The 24,740-nt window shown below is 45.7% G+C and overlaps 1 protein-coding gene across 6 annotated transcripts in view; it reads left to right on the forward strand.

The window, feature by feature from the left end:
* nfixb (nuclear factor I/Xb) overlaps positions 1–24,740 on the forward strand; it is a 388,901-nt gene that overhangs the window by 336,505 nt on the left and 27,656 nt on the right. For all 6 annotated transcript variants that reach the window (XM_078531446.1, XM_078531444.1, XM_078531449.1 and 3 more), the window contains 2 exons: positions 3,135–3,282; positions 10,128–10,219. In XM_078531446.1, the coding sequence (XP_078387572.1) occupies positions 3,135–3,282; positions 10,128–10,219 (240 nt within the window). The remainder of the gene's footprint in view (positions 1–3,134; positions 3,283–10,127; positions 10,220–24,740) is intronic.

The raw sequence follows: 24,740 nt of genomic DNA on the forward strand, positions 1-24,740 counted from the left end.
CAAGCTCTGGGATTCTCTCTCTCTCTAAACCTGACTCTCTACCCCACTCTCCTCCTTCGAGACGCTCTCTTAAAACCCATCTCTGACTAAGCTCTTGGTTATCTGACCCGATTATCTCTTGATGTGGCCCGGTGTCACACTTTGTTTTATAATGCTCCTGAGAAGGGCCTTAGGGACGTTTAAAATATAAACATAATTCGTTGTCGAAATAAACTCAATTGCTTTTTAAACGGTGTGACAGGACTGCATAGGGTTAATAGAGCACCTTGAATTTTGTGAACATGACGTTTTTCTTTTAATGGATTAAAATGTTAAAAATATGAAAAATAAATAACGCCACTGTGACAGGGATATTTCTCTCTCTCTCTCTCTCTCTCTCTCAGTCGGCCACAGGAAGTGCTAGTGGGATAAACTTCCTGTCAACCACAAATCAGTCACTGCAGGCAACACCATTCATTTTCCTCTCCACAGACGTTAGCTTTGTAACACATTCACTCTCCGATACAGAGCACCATTTTGTGCCTTTGCGCTCCCTTGTGTAATGCTCTGCTGAGGTCACCGTGCCATGCTGCATCATTCAATGAACAAGTTGTCTGTAGTTCCCTCGCCTCCACTGACAAAATATTAATGAACTTTACAAGTGGGTGTTAATGTGAGAAAACAGTGGACATTTTTTTTTTACACACGTGTGCCATACATGAATAAACTTCATAAAATTCACTTGGAACAACGCACTCCTGCATTGAATTCACAGTGAGGGCCCTGGTTGAGTATCAGTGATCAGCAACACCACACTGAGGCTAGAGAAGCAGCCTTTCTGCTAGTTCAACCCAAAGATTAAACTCACGCTCTACCTCAAATTCAGGGTCATTGCCAGTGCATTAATGCAAACAGTAATTTAATGTTTTTATTAAATTTGGGTTTCCTTCCTCCTCCACCACCCCACACCACCCCTCCCCTTCCTCCCTCCCCTGGGATGAATCTGGTTCAGGATGGGGTATGAGTCAGTGTGTCCCCACCATCTTGACCAACATTCAGGCTATCAGTAGGTTCTAAATCTGTATGTGGGTAGGGAGGGTGGAGGGTTGGGAAGCTGGTGTAAACAGGCCCCAAATCTGCCCTTACCTGATGCACAGTGGAGCTGGTGTAGTGGTAATGTCACTTATCCAGAGGCCCAAGCTAATGCTTGGGAACATGGGTTCAAATCCCATCATGGTAGCTGGTGGTGGCATTTAAATTCAACTATTTAAGAACCTGGAAATGAAGACTAGTCTCAGTAATGGTGACCATAAAACTGTAATTGATTGTTGTAAAAGCCCATCTGATTCACTAATGTCCTTTAGGGAAGGAAACCTGCCATCCTTACCTGGTCTGGCCTAGATATGACTCCAGACTCACAGTAATGTAGTTGACTCTTAACTGCCCTCTTTTCAAGGGCAGTCAGGGGACAGGCAACAAATGCTGGCCTTGTCAGTGTTGCCCATGACCCATTGATGAATAGAACAAAATTCACAGTGCAGGCCATCTGATAGCAATGGTGTTAGGAACCTTGGGTGTTGAATTTGTTCCTTTCTCAGAGTTGTGGGGGTAGGGGGCATCCTTATGCATTGGATCCTTTGACTCAAGATTCCAAAACTGAACACGAGACCTCGGTCCACAAGGCTCAGATTGACTTTTCTTCAAACACGAGCAATCTTTTGCTCAATGCTGTGCCGACGCTGACTGATACTCTTTGACGTAGCGGGTCTCTCAGTGAAAGTAGGACACGAGTCTGTTCATTGAATTCCTTTAAACTGTGTAACCAGGTTATTCTGGGCAGTGAGCTCAGATGAATTGACTGCACACCAGAAGAATACAGAGGCCTCAAGCTGAAACGAGAGCTAAGCATCCCTGGAATAAAACCTCCACATGCGAATGGGACACAGGGACAGGAGGAGGCCATTCAGCCCCTCAAGCCTGCTCTGCCATTCAATCAGATCATGGCTGATCTGTATCTTAACTTCATCCACCTGCCTTAGTTCCGTCAGTCCTCATACCTCACACCAAAACTAACAATAGACTCTTGGCTGTAGCTATATCGATCCAGCCCCCACCCCCAGCTGTGTTATTTTTGTTATTACACTCACATGACAAAAACAAAATTGATGCTTAATAATTGATCAATAATGAGAGGACACAGATTTGAGGTAATTGGCAGAGGTGACATTGGGAGGAATAATGTTACGCAGAAAGTTGTTGGGATCTGGAATGTGCTGTCAGAATGGGCACTGGAAGCAGATTCAATAGGAACTTTCGAAAGGGAATTGGATGAATACTTGAAGGGGAAAACTGTTGAGGGCCATGGGTAAAGAGTGGGGGAGGTGGGACTGTGGATAGTTCTTTCAAAGGGCTGGCACAGCCATGATGGGCTGAATGGCCTTCTTCTCCTTTGGCATTCTATGATTCTAGACCAAAGGCTCAATTCTGGGAATGCACAGAAGGATCAGTCAGCTTCTGATGGAGATAGGGTCAAGTCCCCATGTTGACCTTGACATGTCAGTCCACCTTTGAGTGGATACCATAGGGCATAGGCTCCTGCCCTTTCCTATTTCTTCATTCTGTGATAATAGGGACATCTATGCCTTCAAACCCAAGATAGTCCAGCAGGTCAGGTTGCGAGAACACAATGATCCAACCCCACAGGGGAGATGAAAGAGCCCCACATCTCTTAACACCCCAATCAAGCAGGAAATTCAGCAAGAGTCCCTGCTTCCAGACTGTACATCCCTCTACAAACAAGGGTCTGGACTAAGAAAACAAATTCTGACCGAGGTGCTAGATGGGAATTGGAAGGAGATTGCTCAGGAGTTATTGGGATGGTGTCTGATTGAAACGTGAATGAGCACAGTCATAAATTGAGTGTTGCACATCTTTCCCTTCCTATGCCTCGGTGGGGGTAGAGTGTCTTTGGTGAGGGTGGGTTGTAGGGGGGGTGGGGGTTTTGGTGGGGTGGGGGGTGCAAACTCAGAACTGGACCGCAGTATTGTCATGGCATCGGACGGTTAGTCAGATTTCTGGCAAGGGTCCCACTGTGTTCTACTATATTAAGCTATGTGTCTTTCTCTGCTTGTTTTTGCTTTATTCCATGTTTACAGCCAAATGGTGGCAGCCAGGGCAAGGTCGCGGGGTCATTTCTGCTGCCGCCGCCGCCCCCAATGGCCCGACCAGTCCCCCTTCCAATGTCTGACACAAAATCAACGAGTGCGTCCCCAGAGGGAGGAGCTACATCACCCACGTCACCCTGTAAGTGAAGGAGAACCCTCCTCTTGTTATGTGTGTCTTTGTCTATACTGTTCTGATAACATGACCCTTCTGGCACCCCTCTTCACCACCCCGCCCTCCAACCCTGGGGAGCATTTCCGGCACCCTTCCTCACCCAAACTAGGGTCGCATCCCCTGGAATTTCGCAGGCTGAGGGGGGCTATCTGATCACAGCTTTCCAGATATTAAGGGAAACGGATCGGGTAGATCGGGAGAAATGGTTTCCACTGGTAAGGGAGCGAGAACTTGGGGGCATAGTCTAAAGGTCAGAGCCAGGAGTGAAATTAGGACACAGTTCCGCGTGCAAAAATTGGTAGGAGTTTGGAACTCTCTTCTGTAAATGGTAATTAATGCGAGATCAGCTGTTAATTTTCAACCTGAGGTTGATCTATTTTTATTATCCGAAGGATTAAGGGACATGGGGCAAAGGCGGGTTTACGGAGTTAGGTTGCAAATCTCATTGGATGACGGCACAGGCCTGAGGGGCTAGACGCCCAATTTTCTTGGCAGATGACAAAGGGGGAAAAAAAAAAAATCGGTCTTTTAATGGAGCGGCTTAGGGGCTGGTGGGGAGGAGGGAGAATTGCGACAGGAAAGGGAGCCTCGTTCTAGTGTGACCTAAACACAGTTCACACAGTAAGTTGTTACTGTGAACAAAAAGGGTTTTTTTTTTACCCTTCCCCCCCCCACCCTCGAGGTGGGAGAAGAGGAGAAGGAAGAGAAAGAAAAGAAGCAGACCGGAGGTTTGCAAACAATAAGGATGCCATGCTGTCCCACCCATGTCGTTGCAGCTGTGGCAATCTTCTTATTGTTTTATTTCTGCACGGATCGCATGTGTCTTTTTTGTTTTCAGGACTGAACGTGTTTGTTGCGCAGAGGCGCGCGAAAGTATGTTGGTGCCTTGGAGCAATACGTTTAGAACAAAAGTGTGATCTTGCTTGAAAAGAGCAAGTAGTGTGGAACTGGAGCTTCAGAGAGGCCTTACCGTTGTTAACCAGCAGGGAGCATCTCAACGCACTCCAGACATATGTTTGAGTTGTCGTTGTCTATGTTTGTGTGTGTTTTCAAATTCAGGCGCAGAAGGTCAAATATTTACTCTTGATGATATCAGTGGGTAATTGCTCAATGCACTTTTACCTCATTCTTCTGCCCACTATTTTAATCGCGGCGATACCCAGAATCCTATCGTTTTGCAGCACAGCGGGAGGCCTTTTGGCCCATCGTGCTGTTGCTAGCTTTGTGGAAGTGCTGACCTCTTTGCCCCCTTCCCCCCACCCCCCCCCCCAGAGCAAATCCTCTTGGAAAACCCATTCTGGACTCTTGCTTCCTCTCCTGTTTCAGGTTAATTGTTCCATGTCCCAACCATCCTCGGCAAGAAGAGAAGGAACTTTCTCTGAAACCTTTCCTTTCATGCTTAACCGCAGTCATCCTAAACTCAAACTGACTCATTGGTCAGTGGAAATAGTTTGTGTCGATTTATCTCATCAGAACTTATATGAATGAATCAGGTTAGCGACCAAGAAAGTACTAATTATACGCTAGAATCATCAACAGTAATCTCAAGCCTATTGCGGTTAGGGATGACAGTAAAAGCTTATTGATTTCTGCTGTGAGTATTTTAAGTCCTTCTCACATCATGCTATCTTAAATCCCCAGGCTCCAAGTTTTAACTATCCAAGCAGAAAAGGGAATATCTTCTGACCAACTCCGTTCCTATTTGCGTTAAATCCCAAGTCAGAAAAATAAAAAAAACACTTGCAGAAGAATTCAGCACGTTAATTGCGTGGGATGTTTGCGCTGGAACAAGAGTGGTTGGAACATCCTTGTAAAGGGACGTTCCTCAATGTGAGCGTGGGGCAGTGAGTGTGACAAGCATCCTGGCCGAGTTCAATGTTGCCTTGATGCACCAACTCTTTGGGACAAAGATCTTGGGCCAATTTTGATCAGGCTCTCCTCCCGCTATCACTAAGGCCAAATGTGGCTCTCCCACTACCTAGGATTAGTTGGCTCAGCACGGGAGAGACCATCTAAACCGCCCTCGGCCAATGTAACCCTGGCCCACCCTTATTGGATTCCCCATTCCTCCCCGCCTCTCCCCAAGTTTGTAGAAATAAGAAATCAAAACAGAAAACTCAGCGGGTCTGGCAGCATCGGTGGAGAGAGAAACAGAGTTAACGTTTCGAGTCCGCGTGACTCTTCAGGGTCATCAGGCTCTTCAGACTCTTCATTAGAGTCATACGGACTCGAAACGTTAACTCTGTGTCTCTCTCCACCGACGCTGCCAGACCCGCTGAGCTTTTCCAGCACTTTCTGTTTTGATTTCGGATTCCCAGCATCTGCAGTATTTTGCTTTCATCTTTGTAGCAATAAGAATTGGATTTTAATCTTTACTTAACGTATTCTCTGGTCTCACTATAGAGCCCGAAGTGTGACGACTTTAAAATATTTCGTTGCCTGATTCTTCATGAGCTTGAATCAAAAAATTAACCAAACGCCAAGCTAGTTAACTAGAACTGCATTGCTGGGGGTCTGGAGATAATCTCGTGATTGGAAGATGGAGGGGTTTAATTTGTTTGAGCCGGAACTTGACTGCAGTGGATGTTTTTTTTTTCCCACAGGTTCATCTTCTTTATTGGTGTTAGTCCAATTACTAAAACTGTGAGACTGTGTCTCCTCAGCCATTACCTGCAGGCCATTCCAAGATAGAGCATCTTTCACTTTGCAGGCGATGAGATTTTACACTGCAGTGGTTCAGGAAGGCAGCTCACCACCACCTTCTCCAGGGCGATTAGAGATGGTTGGCAAATGCTGGCCTAGCCAGCAATGCCCCCCATCCCACCAACGAATAAAAAAAAAACTTGCTCCTGCCTAAGATTCATAGAACCTTACAGCACAGGAGGAGGCCATTGGGCCCATCTTGCCAGTGCTGACTCTTTGAAAGAGCTGTCCAATTCCGGCCCACGTAGTCCAGCTTATTCCTGACAGCTCTGTCTCTTCCAAGTACATGTACAACTGCCTTTTGAAAGTCTCCATGGAATCTGATTCCACCACCCTTTTCAAATCTTGCCCATTTTCTGTGTGAAGAAATCTCTCTTCATTTCCCCTCCAGTTCTTTTGCCAGTGATTTTAAATCTAAAACCAAAGGTCATAGTTTTTTACTTCTATCGAAGATCTCATAATTTTGAGTGCTTCTATGCTCTTCTCTCTGTTCTAAGAAGAACAATCCCAGTTCCTCCAATCTCCCCACATAACTAAACTCCCTCATTCCTAGGATCATCCTGGTGATCTACACCCTCTCCAGGTCCTTGACATCCTCCCTAAAGTGTGCTGCCCAGAATTGTACCCAATACTGCAGCGCTGGCCTAACCAGAGACCTGTGGAGGTTTAGCATGTGTTGTTCCTACGCTTCTGATCTTTGGCCTCCTAGTGCTAGGGGAAAGTGGACTAGTGTGAGGGCCTGTCTGATGACTGCTGCCCTGGGCCTGGCAGAAGTTGCTCATTAACAGATGTTGGCAGTGAGAGTCGATTTACCGGATACCTGCCTGCCTCTCTTTCGTGGCTCAGTTTGTGGCTGGCTGTCCCTCAAGAGGGCACCTGCTAGTTTATTTAAAGCCTTCAGTTAGCGGTGGGCACTGGAGTGACTAGAGAGCATCATCAGCAACCAACCCTCGCTCACTCACTCACAGTCTCTCTCTCTCTCTCACACACACACACACGCACACACGGACTAAATTTTAACTGAAGCAGCCAAGTTAGTTTTAAAGTTTATTACAATTTACAGTTTATTTGTTGTGCTCCTTTAAGAAGTTGAGAGGCACTTGTTACCTCTTAACAATGATTGTCATCAATAAAGACATGAATATAAAAGAGTTAGAATGAGTTGGAAAACAAACAGAAATTCCCTGGAAAAACCCAGCCAGTCTGGCAGCATCTGTGGGCAGAGAAACAGAGTTAACGTTTCGAGTCCAATCTGACTCTCCCGTTAACTCTGTTTCTTTCTCCACAGACGCTGCCCGGCCTGCTGGGGTTTTTCAGGGATTTTCTGTTTTTATTTCAGAATTCCAGTATCTGCAGCATTTTGCTTTTACCTTAGAGTGAGTTAGAAGTGAGTGTTTGTGAAGTTTGATCCCAGTATCTTAGACAATGATGGACTGTAACCAAATCCCAAACTGTTCAGTTGAGGGAAAGGTTGTCATGCATGTTTGCTTATTTTATAATAGTGTTCCTGAGGTCCAATTGGCCAGCGTATTAAACCAATGCTTTCTGAACTATCACACTTCACTAGTACAATTTAAACATGAAACACTTTGCAAAAATCCTCATAGTACCCACTATATTGTTTTCTATGTGTGTTTCTCACTGAACCTCTAATTTAAATAGATTTGCATACACTAAGTGGGATTATCATTAGGAATAAGCCTTCACAATTGGGTGTTTTGTTTGATAAAACCAAGTTTTATTGTCCTGGTTGTGAGAACAGGGAATTCTGTCAGGGAATGCCCCTGGGGAGCTCCGCAGGGCAATCTGCAGGGGAGTTCCTTCCACAAAGTCTCTCAGGTTATAGCCCCAGTGGGAATGAACCCCTGAAATCAGCTGGTGTCTGGTGTGAGAACCTTGCACCTACCGTCCCCAGCCAGGGGATTTCAGGACCACCAGCGAGGGAAGGATGGACGTTCATTTTCAAGTCCTCCGTCTCATGATCTTTGGTTTACTGTTTATCTCGAGCTAATTTGACTGTGGTTAAAATGCAAAGTGGGTTCCTATTGCACTTTGGTTAGTCACAGGCCTGGATCCAACAAGGAGTAGGTTAGCCCGCACATTAGTCACATCCTAATGGGGTTGACAGGAGTTTTTGTCTGACTGCCTAGCGGCTTCTTGGGTGTTACTAAAAGAGGTTTGTTGTTCTGAGGAACATACATACATGCATGCACATGCACAGCAAACACACGCATATGCACACACACACACACACACACACACGTATGTTCCTTTTTAAAACTCACTGCTTTCCCTTCCCCAGACATTAGTTGTAAAAGGCAGCCTGTCAGTGAATTCCAGAGAACAACGACGATCACAGCTTCCTAAACACTGAATTGCCCAGTGCAGATTGGGGTTGCCAATCCCCTTGGAGTCTCGAGGAATTGAAGATTAATATTCTGGATAGTGCTGGGAGCAAACTTGGGAGAAAAGTCATTCATTCATTCATTCATTCATTCATGTGTGCTCTGCCTGCAGGCAGGTCCTTGGCTCCTTGTCTGCCGATGCTCCACCCTGAGCTATTTTCTTGGCAGTTGTCGTCAGTGGTGGTTTGCCATTGCCTTCCACTCTCAGGGACAGGGAGGCAGCTTCCCACACCCACCTAGACCGGAATGAGAATTGAACTTGCACTGTTGATGTTATTCTGAACCACACTCTGCAGCCAAATGAGCTAACCAGCCCCCAGAAAATAATCACTGGGGCACTAAAAAAAATGTTTTTTTTTCCGAAACATATTCTTTGCTTTGCTTTCATTACTTATTTATATAAATATTGGAAATGAGGGGAGGGGGGATAGGGGGTGAAGAAAGGCTGTACGTGTCACTGGGTGGGGCTGATGTAGTTGGGAGGACATGTGAAGATGATCTCCCAACAATATGCCCAACCCTAGAATCGATGCTGGACTTGGGCCCGGAACTTCGGGCCTATACAGAAGGGCCAGACCAGTCAGAATTTCAGCTCACCACCTGGCAAGGGCTGGGCTTGATTTTTAACGCCCTGGCCTGTTGTTAATGGGGCGCCAACAGTCCAAAAATGAGCTTGATGGTCTTACTTGTCGCATTAACATCGGCAATCCAGCCGTCACCGTTTTGAAAAGGGGCCTGCATCCCGTTTCAGGCAATAGGCCCTTCTGAACGTGGAAAGCCGGGCCCTGGTCTGCATACTCGGCTGTGGTCAGCTCCCACTTCCCACTTCCCATGAGGAAGAGTCACTGAGGCCAGCTCCAAGGGGCCGGTGACTGCGGTACCTTACCCCACCTAGGAGGGAAACACAAGACAATGTATTTCCTTTTAGAGTGGACGTTCCTGGGCTTATAGGGTGCTCCTCTTTGATACGCGTTGCTGGCCCACCTTTAAAATATACAGTCCACCAAAGCCTGTTTCTTTCACATGTTCAATCTGGCCCATCACAAACTCCAGCCAGCCCAATTTACCTCAGTGCATCGAAATGAAATTCCAAATGATTGCAGTGTCCCAGCAACTATTGGAGCAAATGGACAACACAGTCTTAAACTGTTGTACTGTGTTTGGGATTGGCAGGAAGCAGAGTTCACTTCTTAATGAGGAACTCAAATATATGGGGGTAGGGGGAGTTAAATAATGAACTTTAAAGAAACATGTTGTCTGATGAAGAGTTTGAGGAAAGTACTTGAAAGGTCAACCCTGAGTTAACTGATCGCTTGTGCCATTGCGAGCAAGGGTTCAAGAACAGTTCCCCTAGAGGAAGGGCAGTCAGAATCCTTGCTTCTGTTCGCTTTCTCGAACTGGACATGAGGATATTGGATAAGGTCAGATCACATTTGGCTCTGATGAGCTGTGGTCACATAGTTCCCCAGTACCTGCAGCAATGTTCACTGGCAGCCAAGGATGGTGGGCATCCACAGGACTAATTCCATCTTTCCCCACACACCCCCCACCCCGCCCCCACCACCCCTACTTTCAGGAAAGCGGGAGAGAAAACCTCGAGCAACCTAACTAGGGCACAAAGGGTTTTGCCAGTTCCTTGTGTATAATGTGACAGAAACTCTTCCTCATATTTCCTTGACCGTCTCACTGCTTTTCTATTCACAGCATATTCAACGCCCAGCTCCTCCTCTGCAAACCGGTTTGTCAGCATTGGACCACGGGATGGGAACTTTGTAAATATCCCGCAGCAGTCACAGGTTAGTGGAATGTTCTCCATCTTCTGTTAGCCATTTCCACGGTACCAGCTAGACAAGAGACGGACGTCAGAGATTAGTGTGGGACATGCTACCACTCTCTCGGTAATGGTGAATGCGGCTAACCTCCTGGCTGGGTTCCCTTTTATGGTTAGCGGCTGATCTCCTGTTGGGCTCTACCCCGATAGGCCGGACCACCAATGGGAAGGAGGAACACGGAATTTTGTGGTTTTTCACAAACCTCCTTCTTTAGGACAAAGGATCCTCCCTGTGAGGTTAGGGTCCCCTGTGAGGACGTGGTCTATATAGGCCCAGGGATCAAGCAGAAGTTAATTGTTGCACAAGGTTCCGGTAGATTATAGCATCCACTTGTAGACTTTGCAGTTCCCACCTCTGGGTTTAGCCAAGGCAGAAGAATAAGCAGAAAAGGACTGGTTTTCTCTCCCTCATTTTACACTTACTTTGACGTCTGAGGTGCAACAGGCCTACATTGAATGGAAGACTCTTAGCCATTAGTCTAGGGAGAAACCTTCGTTTGAAGGCCAAAGCCCAAATCAGGGATGATAAAAGAATCAGATAGAAGATGTGGCAAATCAGACAGTAGGGGGTTCAGGTGCAATAGTATATGAGCTCTAACAGGTTGTAGATTGTAGATGGAACGGATGAGAGGGGTAAGGAGTACCCTAATGTTGAGAAAAATAAAAGAATGAAGGGGATTTGATTTCAACAGAGCGCAATGAAGGAGCAGCATGTAGGAGGGGATATATATTTGCTTTAAGAAACTGGAGAGACTGGATTGGCAAAACAGCAACCATAGCGATAGTCGTTTGGTAGCGCAGAACTTGATTATTGCTGAAAAAAGAGACACGTTGAACCTTTTCGTCTCGCACTCATCAGGACACTTTGCTAGAATACCAATAGAAGGGGAAAACAACAATTTATACTACATGTGAAGAGAGTGCTGATTGGTTGGCAAGCGGACTCTCATTGGTAGAGGAGTTGCCATGGAGAATGCACCAGTGATGGTGACTGACAGTTAACTGCCAAGCAGTGTTTGAAATTTAAACCAGGCAGCTTTGACCCTGATTGGTCAAGGCATTGACCTGAGGAATGAGTCAGAGGATGGCTGTCACTTTTTTTTTAGCTGAAACAGGCACAATGTGTGTACACGTTCCTTCTGTCTGCAAAGAACCGGGCCCTGTGTATATGTAGCTTCCAGTACACACAAATGCATCATACTGTGAGCCCAACTGTTTAAATTTACGGGATGTGGGCGTCGTTGGCTAGGCCAGCATTTATTGCCCATCCCTAATTGCCCCTGAGAAGGTAGTGGTGAGCTGCCTTCTTGAAATGCAGCAGTTCCTGTGGTGTAGGTACACCCACAGCGCTGTTAGGGAGGGAGTTCCAGAATTTTGTCCCAGCAACAGTGAAGGACCAGTGATAGATTTCCAAGCCAGGATGGTGAGTGGCTTGGAGGGGTGGTGGCGTTTCCATGTGTCTGCTGGTCTTGTCCTTCTAGATGGTGGTGGTCGTGGGTTTGGAAGGTGCTGCCTAAGGAGCCTTGGTGAGTGTCTGCAGTGCAGTCCGTCCACAGTTCCTTCCATGACCAAGCCACAACATTGGACCTATTTATCTGTTTCACAAGAGGAGCAGTGGCCACCTAAGTCAAAACCAGCTGAAAGATGGCAGAAGATTGGTTCCCACCTCATTCTCACTAGAGAAATAAAAACAGGCATGTAGGGGGACCAAAGTCAAGACCTCTATGTTTAATATCACTTAGCTGTCCTTTTCTCACTCCCCCTCCTTTTCCTAGAAACAGGATCTTCCCTTGGATTTTGTTTTTAATTCATTCTAGGGATGTGAGCGTCATTGGTAAGGTCAGTATTTATTGGCTATCCCTAATTGCCCTTGAGAATGTGAAGGTGAGCCTCCTTCTTGCAAACTGGGGTGGCTTGCTAGGCCGTTTGAGGGTAGTTAAGAGTCAACCACATTGCTGTGGGTCTGGAGTCACATGTGGGCCAGACCAGGTAAGGACAGCAGATTTCCTTCCCTAAAGGGCATTAGTGAACCAGATGGGTTTTTACAACAATCTAGTAATTTCATCAATATTGAGAGCAGCTTTTTTTAATTCCAGATCTATTAATTTGTTGAATTTAAATTCCCCCAGCCGCAGTGGTAAGATTTGAGCTCATGTCTCAGGGTTAGTAGTCCAGTTCAGTCCCGTCCCAGTTGCTAGCTCACCATGCTACTGCCCTCCAGGCATTCCTTGAGGAACTAACTCATTCAGTGACCGAGAAAAAATCTACTCGCTAGAGCTATGCTTGTCCAAAAAGATACTTCATAAATTTCTAGATATGTTGCTTACGAAGAATGTTAAATTATTAGCAAGTTCACTGACTTGACTGAAAACTGCCTTGGCAACAGGAAGCAGTGAGTGGCAATGAGTACAGAATGGTTTGTTTGGTGGAGCGGAGACTAGTGAAGATTTGCAGGATCTTTTCTGCGCACAATTGTTCATATTATTAATATTTTTCATATTGTGTGCGGAAGGACTGTACGTAATGCAGCTGATGACACTGAGCTAGATAGGCAGATGGCGAGTATAAGGAACTGAAATGGTTCTGGTGAAATGAGATGGCTGGAGTGAGGAAGGAGCAGATGGATTTTAATGTAGATTTGAACATAAGGTAATGAAATTCGAAATGCAGAACATGTACAGAGGATAGTTGCAACTCTGATGTCTTTGTTAAGATCAAGCAAGATTTGAACTGGATATAGTTGGGGGTGAGACATTGGTAGGACAGAGGTCAGGTAAGGTCTTCATTTTGACATTAGTGCACCTCCTATGCTTGAGATAAGACAAAGGCTACATCATTTTATTAGGACCCTGTAAGGACAATATCTTAATCAGAGGTCCGACAAGCCTCCAGTTTTTCTAAATAATTTATTTTTGAAGTAACACCTAGAGTCAACTTGAGTTCTTCTCCAACTCTGCTGCCCGTGTCCTATCTCAGACCAAGTTCTATTCACCGTCGCTCCTGTGCCCTCTGACCTACACTGGCTCTCTGTAAAGCAGAGCCTTGATTTCAAAATCCTCAGCCTGGGTTTCAAGCCCCTCCATGGCCTCACCCCTCACTAGCTTTGCAAACTCTTTCAGTTCCACAGCCCCTGAGATCTCAGCACTCCTCCAATCCTGGCCTCTTGATCGTCACAATTTTTCTGGTGGTGTTCCCGATTTCATTGAATTCACGTCCATGACCGGACGCAGTGGGATGTTGAATCTTCAACTCCTGAGTTACTAGTCCAGTACCATAACCGCTACACCAACGTACAGAGATGAGGCCACAGAAGGAAATCTTGCCTTTCTGCTCGGTGTGTGCATCCTCCTCATGGCACAGGAGCAGAAATTGGATGTGCGCTGGTAGGAAGGCTCCTATCAGTTAGGTTGGTCCAGAAAGGACAAAGTTGGGAGAATTTTGTGGTTTCGATTCTTTAGGTCATTGCAAGGTTAGGCTTATTTATTTATTTGACGCCAAGAAAGCTGGGGAAGGATGGTTTGTTTAGACTTTGTTGTGGCTTGAAAACCTGCCAATAAAGAGAAAAATAACTGCAATTAAACAAGCTCCACCAGAACCTGAGGCAGGATACGGTGAATATGCAGAAATGAATGCGATATTGTTCACTGTTTGTTTTTGCATTGTGTAATGAATGCAATATGATATGGACCCGCAAGGCTTAAGGCCAATTTATATTATATTAAAAGCAGGCATCGTCTCGGAGGCAGGATGATATGGTGCAGAAGGAGGCCTTTCGGCCCATCATGCCCGTGCTACTGCTTTGAAAGGCCTATCCAATTAGTCCCACTCTTTCCTCTTGCCCAGTACAGTTTGTTCCCTCCACGTATAGATCCAATTGCTTTTTGAAAAATACTATTGAAGCTGCTTCCAAAGCGTGCACAGGGCCCAAACCCATCACAGCTTCCAATTTGACATCAATAACCATGTGGAGGGCTGATATGGAAGGTCATTTTTAAAAAATTTATTCTTTCATGGGATGTGAGCATCACTGGCAAGGCCAGCATTTGTTGCCCATCCCTAATTGCCCTTGAACTGAGTGACTTGCTAGGCCATTTTTTTTAGAGGGCAGTTAAGAGTCAGCCACGTTGCTGTGGGCCTGGAGTCACACGCAGGTGAAACCGGGTAAGGATGGTAGATTTCCTTCCCCTAAAGGGACATTAGTGAACCAGGTGGGTTTTTATGACAATAATCAACTATTTCGTGGGCTGGGAATTTCGGTCCCACTCGCAGTGGGATGGAAAATTTGGCAAACCAGCGAAAACATCCATTGACTTTCTGGTTCCACCAAGAGCAGGATTAGAAAATCCCACCCATGGTCACTATTACTGAGACTAGCTTTTAATTCCAGATTTTATTCATTGGATTCAGATTGCACCAGCTGCCTTGGTGGGATTTGAACCCACTTGCCCCAGGGCATTAGCCTGGGCCTCTGGATTACCAGTCCGGTAACATTACCACAATGCCACCATCGCTCCTAAAGGTGTCACACTGGGCAAGTTAGGGTGCTCTTTTAGTGATTGCATTAAGAGTTGTTGTTGGGGCAGAGTTGAGGGGCTGCCCATTCACACTATACCTGAAAATGGACCCAAGGTATTTGGAAAATATCTGATTCTCCAGTATTAACATCACACACTTTAATGTGGAAATATTAACGACAGGAAAAGGAACCAGTTGATCTACAGCTGAGAGCAGTTAGATTCAGTCTGTTGCTTCCAGTTTGCTGCAGGGATGTTTATGCAATAAGATTATTAATTGGGAAGCCAGGATGAAGGAAGCCGGACCCATAATGCAAGACCATGAAAGCAGGAAAGAGTAGAAGGGATAAGGAAAATCAGGAAGTCTGATTTAGGTGGCATCCGACTCGTCTTGTAAGATTCCAGATTGGAGTTGGAAGGGATGGCAGATGGTGGGAGATAAGGAACTTCCCCCAGTTTTCAAGTTAGAGAATTGGATCTTGCTGTCAATGCACAGGGTGATCCACCAAGGCGAGAGTAGACGCACATTGGTGTATTAGGGACTCAGAAGAGGGAAGTTCACACAAGCACAGATCCAAGTAGTAGTATAAGAGAGACTTGTGATAGAGAGAAAAGATCAGAGTGAAGGGAAGGGTTGCCTATCAGATAACAAGCTTCTCTTGCCTTCTGTCCAGGAAGGTGAGAGAGGCATCTCCCCGGATATGGGAACAGGATTTAACCCCTGTTAATTCACACTATACCTGAAAATGTTCGGCATTCTTCTCATTCTTGAGTGGGATGTAAGTGGCCAGGCCAGCATTTGTTACCTGTCCCTAACTGAGAAGCTGGTGGTGAGCTGCCTTCTTGAACCGCTGCAGTCCATGCAGTGTAGGTACATCCACAGTGCTGTTAGGGAGGGAATTCCAGGATTTTGACCTAATGATAGTGAAGGAACAGTGATATAGTTCCCAGTCCGGATAGTGAGTGACTTGGAGGGAAACTTGCAGGTGGTGGTGTTCCCATGAACCTGCTGCCCTTGCCCTTCTAGGTGGTAGAGGTTGCGGGTTTGGAAGGTGCTGTCGAAGGAGCCTTGGTGAGTTCCTGTAGTGCATCTTGTAGATGGTACACACTGCTGCCACTGTGTGTCAGTAATGAAGGGAGTGAATGTTGAAGGTGGTGGATGGGTGCCAGTCAAGTGAGCGGCTTTGTCCTGGTCAAGATTCTTGAGTGTTGTGGGAGCTGCACTCATCCAGGCAAGTGGGGAGTATTCCATTACACTCATGACTTGTGCTTTGTAGATGGCGGACAGGCTTTGGGGAGTCAGGAGGTGAGTTATCTCCCGCTGAATTCCCAGCTTCTGACCTGCTCTTGTAGCCACAACCTATTGAGGGAAAAAATATGTTTGAACAAAAGGAAACCGTACTTCTTTGAGCTAGCTTTGGATATGAGGAGTAGAGATCATCTGGCCATTGCCAGTTACTTGAAGTACATGATAATGCCCATTGCAAAGTTCCTTACAGAACCTTTGAGCTGCTTTCGTTAAAATATAAATGAGAGGACAAGGAAGTACTGGTCTCCATAGTGTAATTCCACTGTACAAATGTTTTGAACAATATTTGCTTATAATTTGGACTCTGGATCTAATTAAACCGCACTAGAGTCCAATTGATACTGAAGAGATTAATGCTGCAAAGTGTAGCCATAACATTAGATCAGTTTAAAATAGTTCATGTTTCAGTCTTTCGTACTCTTATATTCTTTCAGAGAATACGACAAACAGGAAGCATTACAATTTTGGAATACAATGTGTCATGTGATATTTAAGTGGGACCATATATGGGAGAAAAGGAACAGAGGGAGGCCATTTAGCCCCTCTAGACTGTTGTACCGTTCAATGAGATTATGACTGATTTGCATCCTAATTGCACTGAACCACCATATCCCTTACAATGCCCGACTAACAAAAATCTATCGGCATCACATCTAAAATGATTAATTGGGCCAGCGTCTGCTGCTTTTGTGGGAGAGATGTACACACATGGGGTGGAATTTTAAGCTGGCAGGGTTTTTATGGTCCCGCCGAAGTCAATGGAGTTTTGAATGGCCCGCCGCATTTTACAGCCCCGCCCCCGCTGCAATGGGGCTATAAAACTCCGCCCATTGTGTCAGCTAGCCTCTCTCCCAAATGGCCTAGCTCAGACTTCAAGGTTAAGCCTCCTTGTCCAGGACTCCTCACCAGCAGAGAAAGTTTCTCTCCATCCACCATATCAATTTCTTTCAAAACCCTCAACCAAATCACCCCTTAACCCTCCACAATTCAGAAAATACAAGCCAAATTTATCTTGTCTCTCTCTCTTCATAATCTACCCCTCGTGGAGCCCTGGTAGCCAGTGTCCCCTGTAAAATGTCGTCGTTCTGCATGGCCATTTTTTTTCTCGATGCTGTGGCTTTGAAGTTATTTAGTGTGGCCGTCCGCTTGTGGTATTTAACCTGGCACAAGCCATGCATAGTACCTTCAAGGCTGCTGTGTTGCTCTACTCTCGCGCAGTTTAGCAGGAACGTTGGTGGTAACATTCTCCGCGCCACATTCCTTCCAATGCCAAATTGGAACTTGTATATGCGTGTTACACGCGTATGACTGTTATACGCATTGTGTTCTAGCGGTGTGACACAGGGTGTGTTCTACTGCTGTGACAGTGTTTTATACATGCGAACATATGAACATACAAAATTGGAGCAGGAGTTGGCCATTCGGCCCCTCGAGCCTGTCCCGTCATTCAATAAGATCACGGCCGATTTCTTTGTGTTTTGAATTCCTCATTCCCATCCACCCCTGATAGCCTTTGATTCTTGTTAGGCAAGGGAATCAATCTACCTCTGCCTTAAAAATATTCAATAAGCCCGCCTCCGCCAGATTTGGAGGCAGACAATTCCAAAGTCGCACAACCCTCTCATTCCAGGTATCAACCCAGTAAAACCTCCTCTGAACCGCCCCGTCACATTTACATCCTTTCTTAAATAAGGAGGCCAAAACAGCACAATACTCGAGATGTGGTCTCACCAATGCCCTGTAAAACTGAAGCATAACATCCTTACTTTTATGTTCAATCTCTCTCGTAATAAAGGATAGCATTCCATTAGCTTTCTTAATTACTCGCTGTATCTGCATACAAACTTTTTGTGACTCATGCACTAGAACACCAAGATCCCTCTGCACCTCGGAATTCTGCAGCTGTTCTCTGTTTAATTAATACCCTGCTTTTTTATTCTTCTTGCCAAAGTGAACAACTTCACATTTTCTTACATTATACTCTGCCAGATTTTTGCTCACTCACTCAACCTGCCCGTATCTATCTGCAACATCCTTATGCTTTCCTATCTTTGTGTCACCATACTGTCACTCCCCTCATCTAAGTCATTGATGTAAATTGTAAAAAGTTGAGGCCCCAGCGCAGATTCCTGCAGAGTTCCACTCATCACATCCTGCCAATCATTTATGCATACTCTTTGTTTTCAATGCCAGCCAGCCAATCGTCTGTCCATGCTAATATGTTACCCCTCACCCTACACTATGAGCTTTAATTTTCCACAAAAACCTTTGATGTGGCACCTTATCAAATACTTTCTAGAAATCCAAGTACAGCACGTCTACAGGTTCCCCAGCGCATGTTACTCCTTCAAAGAACTCCAATAAATTGGTTAAACACGATTTCCCTATCACAAAACCATGCTGACTCTTTCTGATTACCTTGCGTTTTTCTAAATGCCCAGCTATAACCTCCTTAATGATTGATTCTAACACCTTCCTCACGACAGATCTCAAGCTAACTGGCCTATAGTTTCCTGTTTTCTGCCTCCATTCCTACTTGAGTACAGGGGTTATATTTGCTACTTTCCAGTCTGATGGAACCTTTCCAGAATCCAGCGAATTTTTGAAAATTAACATCAATGCATCTATTATCTCATTAGTCACCTCTTTTAAGACTCGAGGATGAAGTCTATCTGGACTCGAAGACTTGTCAGCCGATAGCTCCATCAGTTTGCTCAGTACTGCTTCCCTAGTGATTGTAATTTCACCAATTTCCCCTCTCCCTTCCACCTCCTGATTCACAGTTATTATTGGAAGGTTTTTTGTATCCTCTATAGTGAAGACAGAGCAAAATATTTCATCCGCCATTTCCTTATTATCGACTATTAACTCTCCATTCTCACTCTCTAGAGGACCAACACTCACTTCACTGACTCTTTTCCTTTTTAAGTACCGGTAGAAACTCTTGCTGTTTGTTTTTACATTCCTAGCTAGCTTCCTCTCATACTCAAATTTCTTACTCCTGATTAACCTTTTAGTCATTCTCTGCCGTTTTTTAAATTCTGACCAGTCATCTGATCTGCCACTCTTCTTTGTGGAGTTAAAAGCTTTTTCCTCGAATTTGATGCTTTCCTTAGGTTCTTTAGTCAACCACAGATGGTGGGTCTTTTCCTTAGAGTTTTTCTTTATATTAGGAATATAATTATTCTGAGTATTCTGAAATATCCCCTTAAATGACTGCCACAGTCTCTCTACTGATCTATCCTCTAGCCTAGTATCCCAGTTCACTTCAGCTAGCTCAGCTTTCATGCCCACGTAGTTGCCCTTATTTAAGTTTAAAATACTAGTCTTAGACCCACTCTTCTACCTTTCCAACTGGATGTAAAATTCAATCGTATTATGGTCATTGTGACACAATTGATATACCTGCATGACACAAGAGTGTGTTATACCTGCGTGTCACAGAGTGCATTATATCTGCATGACACAAGAGTGCAGTATACCTGCGTGTCACAGAGTGCATTATATCTGCATGACACAAGAGTGCAGTATACCTGCGTGTCACAGAGTGCATTATATCTGCATGACACAAGAGTGCGGTATACCTGCGTGTCACAGAGTGCAGTATACCTGCGTGTCACAGAGTGCATTATATTTGCGTGTCACAGAGTGCATTATATCTGCGTGTCACAGAGTGCGGTATACCTGTGTGTCACAGAGTGCATTATATCTGCGTGTCACAGAGTGCGGTATACCTGCGTGTCACAGAGTGCGGTATACCTGCGTGTCACAGAGTGCATTATATCTGCGTGTCACAGAGTGCGGTATACCTGCGTGTCACAGAGTGCATTATATCTGCGTGTCACAGAGTGCGGTATACCTGTGTGTCACAGAGTGCATTATATCTGCGTGTCACAGAGTGCGGTATACCTGCGTGTCACAGAGTGCATTATATCTGCGTGTCACAGAGTGCGGTATACCTGTGTGTCACAGAGTGCATTATATCTGCGTGTCACAGATTGCAGTATACCTGCGTGTCACAGAGTGCATTATATCTGCGTGTCACAGAGTGCAGTATACCTGTGTGTCACAGAGTGCAGTATACCTGTGTGTCACAGAGTGCGGTATATCTGCGTGTCACAGAGTGCATTATATCTGCGTGTCACAGAGTGCGGTATACCTGCGTGTCACAGAGTGCAGTATACCTGCATGTCACAGAGTGCATTGTATCTGCGTGTCACAGAGTGCGGTATACCTACGTGTCACAGAGTGTGTTAAACCTGCATATCACAGTGTGTGTTATGTGGGTTTTACACAGAGGGTGTAATTTTGAGTTGGTTGATTGTATGACATTGATAGGAAATTGCCAGCCAGTTTTACGGCTTTCCAGTCTTTACTTCCTTTAACTTCATCTAATGTCCGAGCAGCTCTTGGCTTTCCCATGAAGTCGAGTCGAACAGCTGACATGGGCTGGCAGTCATTTCCAATCACTGAACATATGAACTGTGCTGGCAAGAGTCAAAGTAACAAGAAGTAACAAAGATAAACAAAAAGTGAGCTATTTATACATTGTTAGACAAAAGAAAGCCTGTTTGGGAGTGCAATCAAAGGTTTATTTCACCGAAGTTTAGCTTTAAGTGCTTCCTTTTAGCATCAGCTTAGGTCGTTGGAAGGACTATTGCTTCTGGTTTTGGGTTCATGTCCCATTTGAGGATTTGAGACTATAGTGCAGCAGTGCCAGAATGCTGCATTGGCAGAAGTGCCTTCCTTTGGATGAGATGTTCAGTGAAGTCCTTGTCTGTCTGTTTGGTGACCCCTTTGCACTCTGATATTGTTAACTGCTCTCCCTCTCTCTCTCTCTCTCTCTGTCTCTCTCAAGTACTGCAACCCCCTTTTCAAATCTGCCATCGTCACCCACCACTGCTGAAAAGCTCACTCTTAACTCCTCCGTCATTGCAAATTACCACCCCATCTTCAATCTCCCTTCCCTCTCCAAAGTCGTTGACAGTGTTGTTGTCTCTCAAAGCTATCCCCGTCTACCTTGCATGTTAGATCCTGTCCAGTCAGGTGTCTGCCCCCTACCATAGCACTGAAACAGCCCTCATCAAAGTCATATGTGGCATCCTCTGTGATATTGACCATGGTAAACTCTTACTTTCTCATCCCTCTCGATCTGTCTGAAACTTTGACATGGTTGATCACGCCATGCTATACTGACGCCTCTCCTCTGTTGGTCCAGCTGGGTGGGACAGGCCTCGACTGCTTCCATTTTTATTTATCCAGGTATAGCCAAAAAGTACCCTTCAAAAGCCTCTCATTCCACCCTCAATCGGTTATCGTAATCCCTTCCAGTTTTGTCCATTATCTCCCATTAAACATTGGGAAGACCAAAGCCATTGTCTTTGGAGCTGCTGCAAACCTCAGTTCCTGAGCCACTGACTCTACCCCTCCCTGGCCACTGCCTAAGGCTGAACAGACCATTCGCGATCCATTTGACCCAGAGCGGAACTTCCAACCACATATCTTTATCAACAGAAGAGCACCTTCATAACATCGCCTGTCTCCCTCCCTGTCTCAGCTGAAACCCTTCTCCATGCTTTTATTGCCTCCAGACTGAACCAATAATTCCCTGGCTGACCCCCACCGCCCCCCTCCATCCTCCATAGGTATCAGCCCATTCAGGGCGCTCATCCTGTATCCTAACTTGCACAAAGCCCCATTTATCCATTAGCGTTGTATTTTCTGACCTACATTGGCCTCTGATACATCAATACCTCGATTTTAAAATTCTCATCTTCGTTTTCAAATACCCCCCCCACCCCCCCTACAAGGCCTTGGCCCCTCCCTACCTCTATGATTTCCTTCAGCCCCACAACCTTCTGCATTCCTCCAACTCTGGCCTCTTGTCCAAGCCCCCACTACCTTTGTCCCATCACTGGCGGCCATGTCTTCATCTGCCTGGATCCCAAGTTTGGGAATTCCCTCCCTAAACATCTCCGCCTCTCTAACTCTCTCTCCTCCCTTAAGAAGCTCCTTAAAAACCTACTTCTTTGATCAAGCATTTGGTCATCTTCCTTAATATCTCTTTATGTGGCTCAGCACCGAATTCTGTTTGATAGCACTGTTGTGAAGCGCCCTGAGACGTTTAAACTAGGTTAAAGGTGCCACATAAATGAAAGCTGTTGCATGAGTGAGAAGCCTTTACAGGAAAGGGGAGCAAAAAAGATGAGATCACTGATAAAGCTCACACAGGCGCCATTTTGGGAAAATGCTTGTATCTAATACAGGGCAAAGTCAATTTGCCCCATTTTGTGGTGGGCACCGAGGTCAGGAGAATGATTCACAGCCTTTTTAGGGTCAAGCAGAAACACTTGGAAAATTGATATCAGGTCAGGCCAGCACCTCACTTGGAACGCAATCACCCAATTTTAACACCCTGCGCTCAACTTTGTGGGGACAAAGAAAAAAAGAAATGTGCTTTGATGAGAAACACATGTGGAGGCAGAACATCACCTATAACGTCTAAAATGCATGGTTTCAGGAAATCAGTGCATGTTTGTACAGGGGGCCAATTGTCCAGAACTGAATGTATTGGGGACACACATCAGAGTACAGAAAGAAGAAAGGAATAAACAGATTCTCTTGATCGCAGAGTTGAAAGGGGGGGTGGTGGGGGGGAGGCAATGAATTGGAAAATCAAGAGTCCTTGTGGTTTATGGACACATTTGCAAAGCTGTCCTGGAAGACCTGATAATGCAGTGTTGGGGTGGTTGGGGCCTTTTGGAAGCTCTTTAGCATTGAGGATGAACTAAGCCACTGCTCCTCCAGGCCATTAGGTGGAACTCTCATGGCGACGGAGCACTTGCTCCAGAACAGTGCCTCTCGCTGACTTCCTGTCATGGGCCATGTTCCAAACCAATGTCTTCCCTAATGGCCATTCTCAGAAACACTGCAACTTAATACGCCAGAGTTCTAGGATATGCTGTGTACCTGAGATTTCCCCACGTACTCATTTCAGTCAGGCTGCCACTCATAGGCAGTTGCTAAGTGGAGGCCTGACAGGCCTTTATCAACAGGGACCTACAGTTCAGTTTAAATAAGGCCCTTTCACTTAGCTTTGCTTCCTGATGTGAGCCGATGGTCTCCTGTTTTCCTGAGAGCAGGAGGAAGCTAGGAACTTTCAACAGGCTCAAAGACCCACAGTCGGGGCTGGCCATGAATGGAGGCTCCTGGCTGCACACAGCAGGATCTGCCTCAGGGCCACAAGCCAAGGTGAAGTGGACCACAAGTGGTCTCAGGATGGATTATTAGGACCATTAGTCAAGACCTCTAAATGGACGGTTGACCGTTGGAGGTAGGGAAAGAGTGGGACATTAGTGGGACAGCTAACACTCATTAAACAGGGCAGAAAGGAGGCCATTAGGTCCAATAAGTCTGTGGTGGGTCTTTTGAAGAGTAACCAGTAGTCCAACTCCCCTGCTCTTTCCCCCATACCCCTGCAAATCTTTCCTATTTAAATATTTTTCCAGTTTCCCATTGAAAGCATTATGGTGTGCTCAAATAAATCATTAAATCAATGTTGACTACCCTTTAACCACAACAACCAAAGTATAAAATAGCACATCAAAGAGATTCATTAAACCTGGAATTAGTGGGTGTAAAATCATCAAATTACAGCAGCGAATGAGGCCATTCTGCCCATCGCCCGTGTGCTGGCTTTTTGAAAGAACCTCTTTCCCCATAACTCAGAATTTTTTTTTTCTTATCAGGTATTATGTATCCAGTTTCCTTTTGAAAGTTACTGTTGAAGCCGGTTCACTGCCCTTTGGGGCAGGTCACAACAGCTCACTGCGTTGAAAAACATGTTTTCCATGCGTCGCACTGAGTTTATGGCTTAAAATGTGTTGACTGTGGCAGAGAGGGAGGACAGAGATGGGTCAGGAGTTGTGAAGAAAGTATGGGTTGGGAGTGTCCGCACCTTTGACCTCCATGAGCCACAGAGAGGCAAACAGAGACCCCAGGAGCCACATTTACAGATTCAATCAGCCATCCAATTAAGTTCTAATAGAGGCCATTAAGATTCTGAAAGGGTTTGAGAGGGTAGAGAAGATGTTTCCACTTGGAGGTGAGCCAGAATGAGGGCCCATAAACATAAGATGGCGGCGATGATGTCACTCAGGGAGTCCAGGTTGCTGTGGCAACATGAGCTTTTACATGCATGTTGCAGTCTCAAGAGGCTCCAACATTATTCCATCACATGACTGACCAGGAATCGCTCCTGCTCTTACCTCCGGCCTCTGGTGTATGTTGGAAGGAGTTTCTGGTTGATACTCAACCTTTTTGGCTGCGTTGTGAATGCATCAAGTGGACTTGAATCCAGGACTTCAGGGCTCAGAGGCAGGGACACTACCCACTACCCCACAAGGACCTCCCCAACATCATCAATCCAATAGGGAATTCAGGAGAATCTTCTTTACCCAGAGAGTGGTGAGAATCTGGGACTTGTTAGCACAGTGAGTGGCTGAGGCGAATAGTGTAGATGCACTTAAGGGAAAGCTGGATACACACATGAAGGGGAAGGGGGATTGTTGGTGGGGTGAGATGAAGCGATGTGGGCGGGGGGGCTTGTGTGGAGCGCAAGCAGCAGCATTGACCTGTCGGACTGAATGTCCCGTTTCTGTGCT

This window comes from Cetorhinus maximus, chromosome 28 (genome assembly GCF_964194155.1).
Source record: "Cetorhinus maximus chromosome 28, sCetMax3.hap1.1, whole genome shotgun sequence".
NCBI classification, from domain to species: domain Eukaryota; kingdom Metazoa; phylum Chordata; class Chondrichthyes; order Lamniformes; family Cetorhinidae; genus Cetorhinus; species Cetorhinus maximus.